Source organism: Rhipicephalus microplus, chromosome 4 (assembly GCF_043290135.1).
Source record: "Rhipicephalus microplus isolate Deutch F79 chromosome 4, USDA_Rmic, whole genome shotgun sequence".
Lineage (NCBI taxonomy): Eukaryota > Metazoa > Arthropoda > Arachnida > Ixodida > Ixodidae > Rhipicephalus > Rhipicephalus microplus.
In genome coordinates this window covers 163,718,557-163,735,614 of record NC_134703.1, presented here as the reverse complement: position 1 = coordinate 163,735,614, position 17,058 = coordinate 163,718,557, and the positions used below count along the sequence as shown (strand labels likewise).

At 48.1% G+C, this 17,058-nt stretch overlaps 1 protein-coding gene across 1 annotated transcript; it reads left to right on the top strand.

Annotated features, from left to right (window-relative positions):
* Positions 1–9,829: 9,829 nt before the first annotated feature.
* LOC142814056 (uncharacterized) lies at positions 9,830–15,950 on the top strand. Its single transcript, XM_075892000.1, has 2 exons — positions 9,830–10,032; positions 15,581–15,950. Exons 1-2 carry the CDS (start codon positions 9,887–9,889, stop codon positions 15,948–15,950), a joined length of 516 nt encoding a protein of 171 aa, XP_075748115.1. The 5' UTR covers positions 9,830–9,886.
* The last annotated feature ends 1,108 nt before the right edge of the window (positions 15,951–17,058 follow it).

Sequence of the window (17,058 nt, the reverse complement as noted above, 5' to 3'; positions counted from 1 at the left end):
TGTCACGTGACGTGAATAGATGTCGAAGGTAAACGACACTTCCAAACATGATAATCATGACACGGAAGTCATGTACCTCCACCTCGTAGCATTGTGCTGATTTGAAAGTGACATATCAACATTTCTCCTTCGTGCTTCGAATATCATCGAATCCCACTGTACGTGGGATCTGCTATTTTTTTAATTGACAACTACACTAGAATGAACGCTAAACCTTGGGCTACATTGGTGGGCGCTGTGGATGGAGTCGGCCGTTTCAAGTATCTGGTGCTGTTAAGAGTAAACAGATAAATGTACGGACAGACAGACAGACAGACCAAATGTTTTGCGTCGAAGGTCCTGAAGAAAGATTATCGTCTTTAAAAAATGCCAGCATATCCACGAGGTGAATGTTGTAGAGGGGGGCGAAACATCCGTACTTTCATTCGTTCTTGCTTCCATCCGTCCATGCGTACATCTGTGTGACCGTCCGTGTGTTCATCGGGGGTTTCGTGCGTGCATCTCTTCGTGCGTCCGCACATCCATCTGTCCTTGCAGCATTCGTGCGTCTGTCCATGCATCTGTCTGTATGGCCGTTCGGTCAACACTCCAAATACGACCATCTGGCTTCTTTTCAACATATTGTTACGTGAGTAACGAGACAAAGTATTGCGAATATATTCGAAAAATATATTTGCAAGAGCGGTTGCAGCACTGGCCAGTCTGGCTCCGAGCTCGAGCAGCCAGCGAGCCTCATCTTCCTCGTCGGGCGCACACGCGCATTCGCACTATGGTTTGTGGCAGCCTACAGGTAGCATAACCCCCGTCGGCAAAGGCGCCGTCTCGGCGCATCTAGATGTCAAGATCATTGGGCGAGTGGTACTGCTTCAGGCGTGCGACGTGTACGATGTCGGTGGCCCTAGGGGTGGATGAAGACGGCGAGGCAGCAGGAGTGATTTCATAAGTGACGGGAGTCACCTCACGAAGCACTCTGTAGGGCCCTGTGTACCGAGAGAGCAGCTTGTCAGACAGGCCAACGTGCCTGGTCGGAGACCACAGCAGAACCAACGAACCGGGCGAAAAGTGCACATCGCGGTGTCGTTGGTCGTACCGACGCCGTTGGTTTGCTTGGGAGGTCAGAAGGCGAGCACGAGCGGTTTCGCGTGCGTGGGCGGCCCGGCTGATGGCGTCCAGAGCATATTGTGAAGTTGGAGCTGCTGGTAACGGAATCGTCGTATCGAGGGGTAATGTGGGTTCGCGGCCGAACAGCAAGAAAAAAGGGGAGTAACCAGCCGTGTCGTGGCGCGAAGAATTGTAGGCAAATGTCACGTATGGTAAAGCGATGTCCCAGTCAGAGTGATCTGAGGAAACGTACTTTGCAAGCATGTCAGTTAGGGTTCGGTTCAGGCGTTCTGTGAGGCCATTTGTTTGCGGATGGTACGACGTAGTGAGCTTGTGGCGTGTTGCACAAGAGCGTAGGATGTCCGCTATGACTTTCGATAGAAATGTGCGGCCTCGGTCCGTGAGCAGCTGGCGTGGAGCACCATGTTGCAAGATCACGTCGTGTAGAAGAAAATCGGCGACGTCAGTGGCGCAACTTGTTGGAAGGGCGCGTGTGATTGCGTAGCGTGTGGCGTAGTCTGTGGCCACAGCTATCCACCTGTTGCCAGCAGAAGACAGAGGAAAAGGGCCGAGTAAGTCCAAGCCGACGCGAAAGAAAGGTTCTGTAGAAATATCGAGTGGTTGAAGGCGCCCAGCCGGAAGCGTCGATGGTGTTTTGCGGCGCTGACATTCCTCACACGCCGCGACGTATCTTCTGACGGACCGTGCCAGACCTGGCCAATAGAAGCGACGGCGAATCCGGTCGTATGTGCGGGACACACCCAGGTGACCGGCAGTAGGAACGTCATGAAGTTCGTGGAGTACAGCCAAGCGGAGGTGTTTGGGTATGGCAAGCAGCAGAGATGGGCCGTCTGGATGGAAGTTATGCCGGTATAATGTGCCATTCTGGAGTACGAACGAGCGATAGGATCGGTTCGATGGGGAGGAGTCGAGGCGCTCAATGATAGCTCGTAGGGCTGCGTCACGGCGTTGCTCGTCGGCTATGTGGTTCAGTTGAGAAACGGAGCACACGCAGGCGTCGTTGTCAGGTATGGTGGCCGATGGGTCAACTGGATAGCGAGAAAGGCAATCGGCGTCCTGGTGCAGGCGTCCAGACTTGTATATCACAGAAAAGGTGTATTCTTGCAGTCGCAGAGCCCAGCGACCAAGTCGACCTGTAGGATCTCTTAAGGATGAAAGCCAGCAGAGCGCGTGGTGGTCGGTGACGACGGAAAAGTGAGTGCCATATAAATATGGACGGAATTTTGAGACCGCCCAGACAAGAGCAAGGCATTCTCGCTCCGTGATCGAATAGTTACGCTCTGCAGGTGTAAGGAGGCGGCTAGCATACGCGATAACGCGGTCGTGTCCCTGTTGGCATTGGGCGAGAACGGCTCCGATACCGTGACCACTGGCATCAGTTCGGACCTCAGTTCGGGCAGATGGGTCAAAGTGGGCGAGGATAGGGGGCGTCGTCAAAAGTGTTATGAGGTGAGAGAAGGCGGCAGCTTGAGTGGACCCCCACGAAAATGGAACGCCTTTCTTCAAAAGATCGGTAAGTGGTTGGGCGATTGCCGCAAAATCTTTCACGAACCGCCTAAAGTAGGAGCAAAGTCCCACAAAGCTCCGGACATCTTTGGCGGATTGGGGTACTGGGAAACTCGTGACGGCACGAATTTTCTCAGGGTCCGGTCTCACACCAGAAGCATCGACAAGGTGGCCCAGCACGGTAATCTGTCGGCGGCCGAAGTGACACTTCGAGGAGTTCAACTGGAGGCCAGCTTTGCGGAAGACGTCGAGAATGGCCGACAGACGCTCAAGGTGGGTCTCAAACGTAGGTGCAAATACGAGGACGTCGTCTAGGTAACACAGGCATGTTGACCATTTGAACCCGTGTAGCAGAGAGTCCATCATACGTTCGAACGTGGCGGGGGCATTGCATAGACCGAAGGGCATAACCTTGAATTGGTATAGGCCATCTGGAGTGATGAAGGCGGTCTTTTCTTGGTCTTTCTCGTCTACGGCAATCTGCCAATAACCAGAACGAAGGTCGATGGATGAAAAGTAGCGTGCGCCGTGGAGACAATCGAGGGCGTCATCAATACGTGGTAAAGGATACACGTCCTTTTTGGTGATTCGATTTAGATGCCGGTAATCGATGCAAAAACGCCATGTGTTGTCCTTCTTTTTAACCAGGACGACGGGTGACGCCCATGGGCTTGATGAGGGCTCAATAATGCCTTTAGTTAACATCTTATTCACTTCAGCTTGAATAATCTGGCGCTCCGACGCGGACACGCGATACGGTCGACGGTGAATGGGAGCAGCATCACCGGTGTTGATGCGGTGCTTTACAAGAGAAGTTTGGCCGAGTGGGCGGTCGTCAAGGTCGAAGATGTCACGGTAGGAAGCTAGAAGGCGTGCGAGAGCGGCTGATTGCGCTGGGGGAAGGTCAGGGTCGATCATGGGACGTATTGACATGTCGAGGCATGTGGCATCGAGTGGGCGACAAGGAAAATTGGGGCATGCGTCGGCTGCGAAAGTGGTGACGTGATCATCGGCTAAGGACCGCAACGTGGCAATTAGGATGCCTTCAGGGAGGACTTGCTTTGTGAAGCCGAAATTTATGACGGGTAGACGGGTCCGGTTGGAGGCTACAGTTACGATGCAGTGAGGGACGGTGACGTCACGTGCCAGTAGGACATCAGGAATCGGCGTGACGATGTAATTCCCATCCAATACGGGTGAGGTCGTGGCAAATTCGGTGAATGTGAGGGCTTTAGGCGGTAAGCGGAGGAAGTCTGTGGCAGAAAGGCCGTGTTGAGGTTCAGGGTGAATATCCGGCTGAAGAGGAAGGTCTAAGCAAAGAGTACCAGCGGAACAGTCGATGAGAGCAGAATGGGTCGACAGGAAGTCCATCCCTAAGATGAGGTCATGAGGACAGTTCTGGAGCACCGTGAATAGAACAGGGATGTAACGGTCGGCGATGCGTATGCGAGCCGTACACATGCCAATGACAGGAACAGTGCCGCCATCGGCCACACGTACAGCTTCGGTAGCAGGGGGCGTGAGTACTTTTCTTAAGCGGCGACAAAGATGAACGCTGATGATGGACACATGAGCGCCAGTATCGACTAGTGCCGACAGAGAAATACCGTCCACGTGTACATCGACAAGATTTTTGTTCGTATGAAGCGTCAATGGAGGGTTTGGTTCAGACAGGGATGATGCAGCACTACCTCCAGGGGCTGCACTGTCTAGTTTTCCGTCGGGTACGATGAAAAGTTAGGCGGCGAGTGATGGCGGCGTGGCTGGGGCGACGGGGAACGACGGCGTTGAGGGGACGGAGAACGAGCAGGAAGGCGGCTGTTAGACGTGTCGAAAGCAGGGGCGGTACGGCTGGACGAATACCGGCGAAGATCTTCATATGGGCTATAAGGTGCGAAAAACTGGCTCCTATGTGGCGGCGTCCAGGAGGCACGGCAGTAGCGGGAGACATGTCCAACGCGGTGGCACCGGAAGCAGATCGGTTTGTCGTCAGGAGTTCGCCATTCCGCCGGGTTGCGAGATCGTGGAGCAACAAATGGGTCACGTCGAGGTGCATTAGTGGGAATTGGTCTGGAGGAGGGGCAAGAGATGGGGCAAGCATCAGGGAACCCGCGGTTGGCGAATTCTTGTCGTACGACCGCCTGAATAACGGAGATCGCGGGGGTTGTCGGTATCGTATGTTCGAAAGAAGTGGGCTGAAGCGGCGCTGGACTTGCTGCTTCAAGTTCCCGTCGAACGATACGCGTTACACTCTGCTCAAAGGGCGGTGTGACGGTAGAATCGGAGCAGGTGGACGTAGCCGCCGTGTTTGGCAACCGAGAAAAAGGAGGGCGCACCCGACGGCTTTTTGCTGTTTCGAAACGGCGGCATTCTTGAATTACACGGTCGATGGTCGAGACGTTAGTGTACACCAGCAAATTGAAGGCGTCGTCCGCGATCCCCTTCAAAACATGTCCAACCTTTTCAGCCTCAGACATCGCCTCGTCCACTTTTCGGCAAAGAGCGAGAACTTCTTGGATGTATGACACATACGATTCAGTTGGCGACTGGACACGGGTAGCCAGCTCCTGTCGTGCAGCTGCGTGGCGACCGGTCGGGTCCCCAAAGATGTCACGTAGCTTCTCCTTGAACGTGTCCCAGCTGGTGAGTTCGGACTCATTTGTCTCGTACCAGACACGCGGGGTTCCGTCCAAGTAGAAGAGAACATTAGCGAGCATCATGGTAGGGTCCCAACGGTGAGTTTGACTGACCCGTTCGTAAAGGCGAAGCCATTTGTCGACGTCGAGGCCAGGTTGCGCAGAAAATGTCCCGGGATCACGTGGTGTTTGGACGGCGACAAAGGTTGTCGGAGAAGCCGCAGATGATGAAGCGGACGCGTTGTCACTGGAAGCCATGGCGGAAAGCTGGAGGATGCGGCCACTGCGGAGCTGCGTGGTGAGGACGGGGATCGTTCCACCTCCACCAAATATGTTACGTGAGTAACGAGACAAAGTATTGCGAATATATTCGAAAAATATATTTGCAAGAGCGGTTGCAGCACTGGCCAGTCTGGCTCCGAGCTCGAGCAGCCAGCGAGCCTCATCTTCCTCGTCGGGCGCACACGCGCATTCGCACTATGGTTTGTGGCAGCCTACAGGTAGCAATATATTGGATGGATGGATGGATAGATGAATGGATATGGCTGTACCCTTTATATCGGGTAACGCACAGCATACCATGTCTACCCCTTCGTATTTGGCCCAATATGTCTGTGTTCGAAATACTCCCGTCCTGGCCTCAAATGGTAGAGAACTACCCCAAGTACTGTCATAGATCCTTTCCTTGGCGATTTCCTGCTTAAGGGTTTGATAGATCTCTAGTGCGGACTTTTTATTCATGCCAATTCTCCATATATCGGTCTCTGCTTCCTTCACATTCTTCTTAACCGATAATTCTTTTTGGATCGGCCTCCTGCCGTTTTTCAAGTATTCAACAGTCAATTTTCTGGTTCACTTCCGCCATTTTGTATCGACATTCTTCATGTACAATTAGCTGAATACGTTCCTAGCCCAACGCTTCTCCCCCATTTCTCTCAATTGCTTCTCAAGTTTTATTTTACTGCTAGCTTCCCTGCCCTCAAATAAAGTCCATCCCATACCACCTTGTACTCCCTGATTTGGTGTATTCACCTGAGCTCCCAAGGTGAGCCTACCTATTCCACGTTGCTTAATTTCTAATCTTGCTTGAACTTCTGATCTCATGCACAAGACTGCATTGCCGAACGTCAAACCAGGAACCATGACTCTTTTCTATATTCCTCTCACAACATCATACCTATTGTATTTCCACAGTGCCCTGTTTTTCATTACCGCTGTATTCCTGTTACCTTTAGTCGACACCTATATTTCGTGTTCCCTTGGGTACTCTGCCCCATTGCGTATCCATACGCCCAGATATTTGTATTTATTTGTTATCTCTAGCGTGACCTCCTATATTCTAAGCTCACTACCTTAATTGTCATTAAAAATTATGACTGCTGATTTTTTCTTACTGAATCTGAAATCTAAGCTATCTCCCTCATTACCACAGATGTCCACCAATCTCCGCAAATCTTTCTTGTTGTCGGCCATTAGCACTATATCATCTGCGTACATCAATGCTGGTAGTGCCTGTTCAATGAGTTTTCCTTGTTTCAAGAAAGAGAGGTTGAAGCCCAGTCCACTTCCCTCTAATTTGGCCTCTAATCCTTGTAGGTACATCATGAATAATGATGGTGACAGGGTACATTCCTGCCTAAGCCCCCGTTTTACCTCTGCAGGCTTGGATACCTGTTTTTCCCACTTTATAATCACCTTGTTACCTTTATAGATATCCTTTAAAAAAATTGTGACTACATCTCCCACGTCTAGCGTGTCCAGTATTCCCCACAATACCTTTTGAACCACGCTAGCGTACGCTCCCTTGATATCCAAAAATGCTAGCCAAAGGGGCCTGTGTTCCTTTTCTGCTATTTCGATGCTCTGCGTCAGTGAGAACAGATTGTCTTCCAACCTCCTGTGTTTCCTCCTGTGTTTCCGAAACCCATTCTGCAGTTCCCCAGCACCCCCTCATTCCCCAGCACCCCCTCATCATATTCCGCATATAAAAGCACCGCCATCCAGCGGACATTTTAAGGACTAAACGAGAGTTGGCACACGCACACTTTCTTACGGCTTGCGCTTCGTGTCTACTTCCCACCTTTAACCATCTCGAGTTCATGGTCTATACTAGTTCACTGTATTCATGGCATTGCGGCCCAACACTCGCTAAACATTTCTAAAACCAAGAAGGTTACGCCCAGCGAGTATAACTTAGCAATCCTTTGTTGTCAGATAGTGACCAATGTACATGCGAATGGCTGCAATTCGAAATGAGAGACAGAAGAATCCGGCGTTTAGTTAACGCGCACGCTGCGAATTTTTTATTGTTCAACAACGCATAGGGGAAATCTCCCACCGGCCCCACCTTGCAAGTCAAAGTGTAAAGCTGGTTACGTACTACGACTACGACGATGGACGAACGGGTGCCACTTTAAGGAGCTTCGCCCCTAAAAACCGACTGCTTGCGCTACACAACCGTTTGCTGGCCAGGCCCTTTATGCAGACACCGGATCGCTCATTAGGAATTCAGTCAAGGGCGTCTGTACTTGGCTTTTGCTCGACTTGAGTCGAGTAGATGCGATGGAAGCAACAGTACCTTCGACCATTAGTGGTGCACAACACAACATCAGTGTCCCAACACTCGTTGATGACTACGCTTCTTCATTCATTATTTAAGGGTAACAAAGACGAAATAACAATTAAGCATTCCCAAACATTACTCAATCATGCAACATTCAAGCGATACCCTCACCACACTGTGACGCATTTACTCGAGGCTCCGCCATGTGAAGATGTGGGCCGCTTTTTTTTCATTATGTATATAAATATAACTGCCGCACCATAAATATGACTACTTATAGAACAGATTATGTGTTTTTGTCTTTTTTATCGCTAACGTTGCTAAATTTACTATGAACATTTGAAGCACTCATATCATATACGGCTGGATAGATAAGTACAAAGGCGCCACAGAAGGTAACTTCACATATATCACACCTGCTCACAAACAATGGAGCCACAATTGAGCAAAGCCGGGAGAGGTGACAAGTGTGTAAGGAGGAGGGAAAGTAGAGCATAATCGAGAGTGAAAGCCCAGCATAGTAGAGTGGTGAAAGAAAAGCTGGGGTGAGGATGAACGTGGGATGCAATAAAGCAAAAGAATGGAGTGTCAAGGCGAGAAATGAGTGAAGCTGGGGGAGTTGGAGGAGAAAGGGGAATGGAAGAGGAAGTTAGGGTGTGTGTTAGGATCAGTAAAGCAGAGTTAAATGGCTTAGGATTTTCGTCTCTTCAGCGTTCCTGTAGATTGGTGTTTGGGAGAGCAAACACACACTGAGGTGGCTACATCGAGACGCTTTGACTGTTTCATTCCCAATATGTTGGGGTTCCATCTTTCTTTTAAAAGGTTAGTTGGGGTAGCTACGCACAAAACCACGTAACGGGAAAACGCACATTCACTTTCTTGCTGCTCTCATCATCTTATTATACCATACACGCATCGAGAAAATTGCACAGCAAGGCCCTTCTAAGATCGTAACCAGAAATTCCGGAACAATATTACCGTAGTATGTAAACGTTACGGCATTAACAGCACAGCTGCAAGACCTCAATATTATTCGCTATATAAAGACGATGGCACAATGCTCCAGAGCTAATTTTTATCTTCGATGCATAGACGTGTATTCATGCTGCAATGTACAATCAACAGTAAAAGTTTGCGGAAAGTTAGAACCACAACAACCGCAAATTTTAGTTACATCAGTGCTGAATGCTTGCAATCAAGCGGGTGACTGTATAGGTTGGTATGTGAAAGGCAGTATGGAAAATATTTCTATAAAATTACGTTCCCATGCAACGCGGGAATTCCGCCAATCAGCCTTTTTGAACATTTTGCGTTCCGCAGACTTTTGCTCTTGACGGTACTTCCTGAGTCACTGCTCTTCTCTTGCGCTTTTGTCCTCATCTTACCTCTGTACATTTCACCGCTTACTGTCTATCATTCTCGCATATATATGCAATTCTTTCACTATCCAGCGCGCTATGTGTGAACTCTCTCCCATCCTGTACTGTAAAAACGGAAGGTTTGCTCAGTTACGCCGAGGTCTTCCAGAATGGTCAGAGCGCATGCGAGCTAAAGAGCCTCGCTCTGATACAATATCACCATTATTTCGGCCAATACCAAATAATTGCACATCTAATGGTCAGTATATAATATTTTTTGGAGACTCATACATGCGAGTAAACCTAGAGTGACAGATTGCTGAGTTAGTTGGCAAGTAGTCATTCTAAAAAAGAAAGGCGTGCAAACATGTACGCAAGAAAAATATTCGATATACCGCAAACACTATTCATTGTTTTCTTGCTATCTGAACTTTGTCCTTGTGTTCAAGTTTGCATCTGTAGTCTTTTAGAATACTGGCGTATTCCAAAAGACTACTGATGTGTCAGTGTATTGTTATGGGTTGAAATCAATTTTAGAGACAATTTCCACTTTGTAAAAAAAACTGGCTAAGGTACGCTGCTCTTCTTTCATATTCTCGTCTCGTATTGTTCGAGTGACGCTGCCGACATCGCATATGCAGGCTGCTGCCACTGCGCCCGCAGCTACAGACGTCACATTGGAGTCGATATGTGACCAGACCATGATGGAGTCGATGCTGGAAAACGTGAACCCACGTGTGGAGACGAAGAGGTACATCGTCAGCGACGAGTTAGGTACCATCTACGAACATATTGAGTCGCGCTGGGCTGACGTCTGCGCAAAGCTGCAGGCGGATCTTAATGGAAAGTGAGTAACAGTGTCTGTTCAGAGCTCTTCACAGCAAGAAAGTTTATTATTTGTGTGCATGGAGCTCAGAATTTACGTTATATTTTTCGTGAATCAGACTTGCGCCTAAGCATCTATTGTTCTTTATCATCACTCGCCACTTCGGTTCAGTCTTAGTGCCCCGAATGCTGACCCACGAGGTCACGAAATTTAATTCCTCTCGTAGCGGCCATATTTTGGTGTAAGCAACATGCTGGAGGCGTGTGGAGATTATGTTAGGTACATGTTAAAGAACGCCACATTCTCTTTAAAGAGCTTGTTTAGCAGAAATTGCAGCGTCGACGTTGGTGTTTGCGTCGTTGGTTGGGAGCGAAAAAACAGCATCTTCTGCACGACTAAAAATCGAAAACAATGAATATAAATGATAGAATTGTCCTGGGTCTGATTCGGTACAAACCAGGGTTGTCTGGGTGCGACTCGAGCGGAACCCGGGCCGTTTGCGTTGCAAGTGGATGTTCTATCACTAGGGCACTCGTTTTTTTTTTTTTTTTGCAAATACAGTGAATAAACTTCATCTGCTTGGAAACGCAACAAAAGTAGTGATCGCAATTTACAAACACACGCCTCCTGTATGCATGCTTCACAATGCAACATGAAACATTGCAGTAATAATGCATGGTAAAAGCGCTCGTTACCAGCGGGCGTCACAACATGTTATTATTATAATGGCTTCATTGTTGAAAGCTGGTACCTCGCTACAAAAGGAACAAACGCTACTGCGCCTACTTCCTTAAGGCCACACAGTGGGTGAATGGCAAGCTCGAAAATGTTTCATTCACTAAATGTTTGAAATATGCAGTGGGCATAGGATACCAATATTGCGTTCAACTCCTAAAGACGAAGCTTTACGGTTCCCTAATTTTTTGAAAAACTTTTTTCAATAATGACCTTGCAGTGCCCTAGGACGTTACAGCAGGGGGTTGCAACACAAATACATGTATTCCAATTGCGCAGCATACTTGTTTCTCACACAGCTTCTTCCATGCTTATACACACTCTGGTAGAAAGGATTTATAGTCATAGTCGAAATTTTCTGCCATTCCACCTCGGCGTGTCTCATAATCGTTTTGGCCTAAAACACCACACATGGATTTTATTACAGCGAAATCTGTTATGAGATTACAACACGAGTCGTGTGCGCGCCCTATAGTTGTCCGCCACCACCACAGCCGAGGGTGTCCGTAATTACTACCGCACGAAATAAGAAATGAGCACTCAGTGTATGAAAAAAAAAATAGCAGATCCCACGTACAGTGGGAATCGATGATATGCGAAGCACGAATGAGAAATGTTGATATGCCACTTTAAAATCAGGAAAACGTTACGAGGTGAAGGTAAATGATGACGTACATGACTTCCGTGTCATGATTATCATGTTCGGATGTGTCGTTTACCTTCATCATCTATTTACGTCACGTGATACCAAAATTAGTATATGCTGATATGCATATGCTAATTTGCAATTAGTATATGCAATTAGTGTATGCTCGACATACCATGCTCATAGCCGCGAGCAGGCTATCAGAATGGTATGTTGTCAGATTCTTACATGACACGCGTGTCAGGGTTATCTTGTTTCCACCAGTCATATATTTCGTCATCTATTGACGCAACGTAACACTGAATTCAGTATATGTGGAGCTATCAAAACGGCCGCGAGCGCATCATGAAAGGCCCAACATACTCCAATGCAGCCTTGACGCGCGCGCACGCTGGGCACAGCGACGCTACGTTAGCGAAACGCGAGCACTCTATTGTCTGACGCCAGGCGCGAACGGCACGACCAGCGTCCGTCGGTGCGGCCCGACGGCAACCGGCACAAAATGCGGCATTCTGCATTTCGTACCGATGCGTTACATAGGCACCACTGCGTCTCCCTCTTTTCATGACGGAGGGACGCCGGAAGCGCTGAAACGCGCATGAGTCAAAGCAACACAGCGCGGCGAGTGCCTGCGAGCATGTGGCCGGACCGGCACCTGGCTCGGCAACGCCGGCGTGACGCGACGAAATGAACGCCGGCGAGCACACGCAACGCGTCACGTGGAAATGTATTGGCACCTTGGCAATGGCATGTAGTCATGTTCTCACATGACACGCATCTCATTATTATCATGTTTATACCAGTCACATACCTTCGTCATGCATTGGTGTCACGTGATACCAAATTTGGCATATGTGAAGCTAGCGTTACAGCCACTAGCGGATCACCACTGTGGTATGTAGTCATGTATACATGACACGCATGTCATTCTTATCATGATTCGATGTGCAATTTACCTATGTAGTCTGTTCGTGTTGCCTAATACTGAGTTTGGTACACGTTAAGCTAGCAAAACCGCCGCTAGCGCAAGTAGCTGAGGATGTAGTCGTGTTGTTACCTGGCACGCATCTCATGTTCATGATGTTTGCACCAGTATCACACCATCGTCATCCATTCACGTCCAGTAATACCAAATTTGGTATAAGTGAGCCAAGCGAAACGGCCACCAGCGCATCATGAGCGTGGCATGCAGTCACGTTATAGACACACATCTCATGATTATCATGTTTTCACAAGTCACATACCTTCGTCATCCATTCACGTACTGTATTACCAAATCTGGTATATGTGACGCTAGTGAAATGGCCACGAGCGCATCATAAGCGCACTATTTTGTTACATGACACGCATGTCATAATTTTTGTGTCAGGGTCTGTCGCTTGTGTTCGCCATGCAATCATGCCATACCATACGAGTTTGGAACATGCCACGTGAACGAAACCACCGCAAGAGCCGCAGAACCTTGAAATGTAAATCATAACATTCATGTCAAGATTTTCATGTTGTAACTAAGAAAATATGTTCTTCATTTAGTCATGTTATGTCATACAAAGATTGGTATCGATACCACAATTGAAGTAGCCAGGAGAGCTAAAAGTCATAGGCGGCTAGATAGATAGATAGATAGATAGATAGATAGATAGATAGATAGATAGATAGATAGATAGATAGATAGATAGATAGATAGATAGATAGATAGATAGATAGGTAGATAGATAGATAGATAGATAGATACGCTCAATATCACCGAAGTTCGCTCAGAAATGCTTCGCATTTAGAACCACCAATGACACTGTATATAGATTCGAACAAATGTCGCCTGCCAGCCTAGTATTCTATCACTGAGCCACGTCGGTGCTTCCAGCTCCTTAGCTAAACTGGCCCTAGGTAAGCTTGATGGCGGGATAGAAATCTCTTTAATATGAGTAATAAATCGTTTTAGAACAGCAAAAAACAACCAGGTGTAACATAATGCGAATTGCGCATAGAGTCGGTCGTTCAATGCTGCGACCCTCTACAAAAGAGCGATTTTGATCACCTATTAACAGTGGTGCATACCGACTGTTGCGAATTTTGGAAATTACGAAAGCTTCTGGCATGACTCTTCATCATTACCAGCCACAGCCCAAAAAAAGCACAAATTGCGTTGGAAGTGTGCAGCCGGTACCACGCCTCTCGCAAGAATGACGAAGGATGGCATAATGAATGCCCGTTTACTAAATAATGATTCATGGCATAGTGGGGTACCCTGCAAGTGTGTTTGCAGCAGCTACTCACAAAGTGTTAAAAGAAAGCGCTCAAAAAGGCCGCTCTTCCAGCTTTCACTGTGACAGTTGTTATGGCAGTCATCATTATTGAAGTCTTTCGGCCTTTGTGAACGGGACAAAAATATTTTGACGCATTCCAAGCAAGGTTGTGCCGTCCAGATGGAGTGGTTTCTTGTCAGAAAAACGCGAACATGGGGTCCAGGACCGGTTCGCGCAAAAAAAATGCATGAGCCAAGAAAGGCCATTGTGAGCTCAAGTCTATGCAAGGCTTTCGAGGCAAACAAGGAAGTAGCGTGGCCATTTTCGAGGTAGCCGAGGATCTGGAAAAATCAAAACCAGCGTGGAATTTGCAGTTTGGGCTGAAAGCTAAACCAAACTGGTTGTGGCGTCACCTTGTGAAGACAAGCAGAGCCCCGGAAATTCGCAGCTAAGCCACACCTTCGAGCAAGCAACAAGGAATGGAATGTGGGGTTGAAGAAAAGAAAAGGCACTATCTGCTGCAGCCCTCGCGGGAGCCCGTCTCGACGACGAGGAATTAATTAGTCGAGCCCTCTTCCTTCCCCCTTTCTCCATTAGATCGGCTGAATGGAGTGGCATGTTTGGACGATCATGCTGGCGGACCACTACATTGTCCTACTCGGACACAGTCAGGCAAGTTTGACACGTGTACCGGGAGCCGGTTTTTCGAACCTCACCCAACTGCCAGAAGAGTTTTTGAAAACCAAGGTCATCTAAGATCATCGGACGCGCGGGAAATCTTGGTGACCTTTGCGAAACATTAGTGCAGTGCGTTTGTGACCCTATTTGGGCGTCGTGTATACTGTGACCTCTCCACGTGCATTGTGTAGTGTGTTTCCCCGCCTTCGTAAGTGCAGCACCTAGGCCATGGAGTGCTGTATTGGTGGAAGATGCGGACAATGCGCCCAGGGTTGGCCACGTGGCGCTACATAAGCGGAAGACTTTTGTTTATTTTAAGTTCTACAGTTCAACAGTTCCCCTGTACAGTTCTAGTCACTTGGTCACCTCCTTTCGAATTCGCAGTTACTAACCATGTAAATAAAGTGTTGTCGTTTTTACGAGTGCCTCATCTGACTTGTACGACGATGGGTCCTGATACGAGGGCGCGCTACCAAACTGACACCCGCGAGACCCGGAGTCTCAACACAGTGGTTGGCGTACTGCGCAGTGCTGGTTTATTATTATTATTAATATTATTAATATTATTATTATTATTATTATTATTATTATTGTTGTTGTTGTTGTTGTTGTTGTTGTGTTGTTGTTGTTGTTGTTCACATCGAAATTTCGAGTGACCTTTTTGTCGCGGTGCGCGGAAGCCTGGTTTTCTACAGAGCCTCGTCACAACAGTCGGTACTCGGAAGCCGACATGATCTAGCTTCACACTTAAAAAACAGTCAATACCTTAATGAACGTGTTGCGAGTTAGTCGATTATTGGATAGGCTATAGCTCTTCCGCTCTCGTTTTTCGCGTTTTTACTTTATCTTCATTTTCCTGCTCGTTTTTTCCATCTTCCCTTAGTGCAGCGGAGCAAACTGGATGTTACAGTTCTGGTTGACTTCTTTGCCTTTCCCTTAATTTATTCTCTCTCCCTCTTTCTCGTGTTTGCATGAAATACGCTGGATTTGCCGATTCGTCTGACATGTAAGCATCTAACCTTATCAGGCCACATCATCCAAGAAGAAACGTAGGGCGTTATTACTTTGATTCTAGATTCCTTCTCCAGCGCTCTACAAGGTACACCTCCAGCATGCAAGACACACAAGTTCATTCTTAGGGCATGTGGCACACGTGGAACACACTCGTTCAGAGAAGTGCGTATACCATATTATTTCTAGAAAACACCAACCGACGTCTTCGTGCAACAATAAATCCCGTCCTTCCTTTTCATCTACTACGCAGATACGAGCAGTTCTTCGCCGACTGCCGATGTTGCCTCGAGAGTGAGCCAGGCGAATGCGAGCGCGACCAGCTACGCCACGAGATGGCTGATGCCCGGCGCGAGCTCATTGCCGAAATGAAGGAGGTGTTTCGCTCCACCTGCGAGCAGTTTGATGATTGGCGCATGCACTATCTGGAGCGCGAGCTCCAGTTGTCCTGCTCGGCACTGCAAGGCGGCGACCGCTTCCGCGTGTTGGCTGCCGTACTGCGGTACGAGATCCTGCAAGGCTTGCCGGAGATCGAGAAACGTACGCGGGAGCGAGCTGCCGCGCTCTGGAAGGAGCTCGTCGAACAGAAGTGGATCGATGTTGATGTGCTGTTCGATGCATAGCACACCAAAATAGTTCGACTTGAAAAGCGCAGCTTTTTTTTATGTGTGCGTGACTTTCTCTATTTACATCATTTACACACTACTACCTCGCGTTCATAGCAGTGCGAGCTGTAGTTGCCATCCTTACTTGCTATATATCTTTTATCATTATCAACACAAAAGCGGCGAAGCTTGGAAGATATGCTAGAAGAAACGTGTGGCTATGGCTTTTATACGTCTCATCGCATATCATTTCCACCTGTTTATTTTCCATTCTCGCGAATTCGCCTTTCCAGTCCTACTTCCTCCGAGTTCCGTGGCGTTGTTTGGTTTACAGAGGTTAAACCTAACATATATATCTATCCTTTGGCGTTCTTTGCCGAAACTAGGCCATTTTCATAATAAAAAAACAAACGAAAAGAAAGGACCCGCAGGCAGGCCAACTGCACAAGTGCTTACTGGCTTCCCACAACGCACACGATGCATGCTTTCGTAATTTCACGTGTGCATAGGCACCTGCATAGAGGCGAGGCAGCATTCATAGAGGTGCTGCATTCTGTTTATGCATGCGTACAAAATCTAAAACACACAACATCGCAAATAGTTCACCTGTCTCGCAAAGTGGCGTCAAGTAAATGAATGAACAAGAACCACACTCTGAAGCTTGGGCAGGTCTTTGTGGTATCTCTAATCAGGCACATGGCACTGTCTTCCTTTGAACGCAGCTGGGAAGAGGCGTTTCAATGTTTTCCTCTATTAATAGGCCAATGAAGTTACGCGAACTGATTGAGGACTACGTCTCCAGCTAGAAACTTCGACCAAGTCAAACGAAAGTCGGCACACAAGCCCTGGAAAGGATCAGCTGGGAAGCAACGAGAAAAATGGAGTACGGCCAACTGACAGACGACTGGCTTGAAATGATCTAGGCAAAACCCCTTCTGAAGAGCGTTACTCTTGCCCAGCACAGTGGCTGACGGGTAGCTTACGCAGGGTAGCAAAGGCTTACACAGGATACTGGCGGGGGAGAAGGGATAGACATTGAAAGGGGCCTCCATAGCATTGAGCCAGACATCGAAACATTTTGTTTGCACAATGGGAAGGTGTTTCAAAGAACCATTCATTAAAAAGC

Coding starts and splice junctions, on each gene's coding strand:
- LOC142814056 (XM_075892000.1), top strand. CDS start 9,887: ATGATGGAGTCGATGCTGGAAAACGTGAACCCACGTGTGGAGACGAAG. Junction 10,033..15,580: donor CAGGCGGATCTTAATGGAAA/GTGAGTAACAGT, acceptor TCTACTACGCAG/ATACGAGCAGTTCTTCGCCG.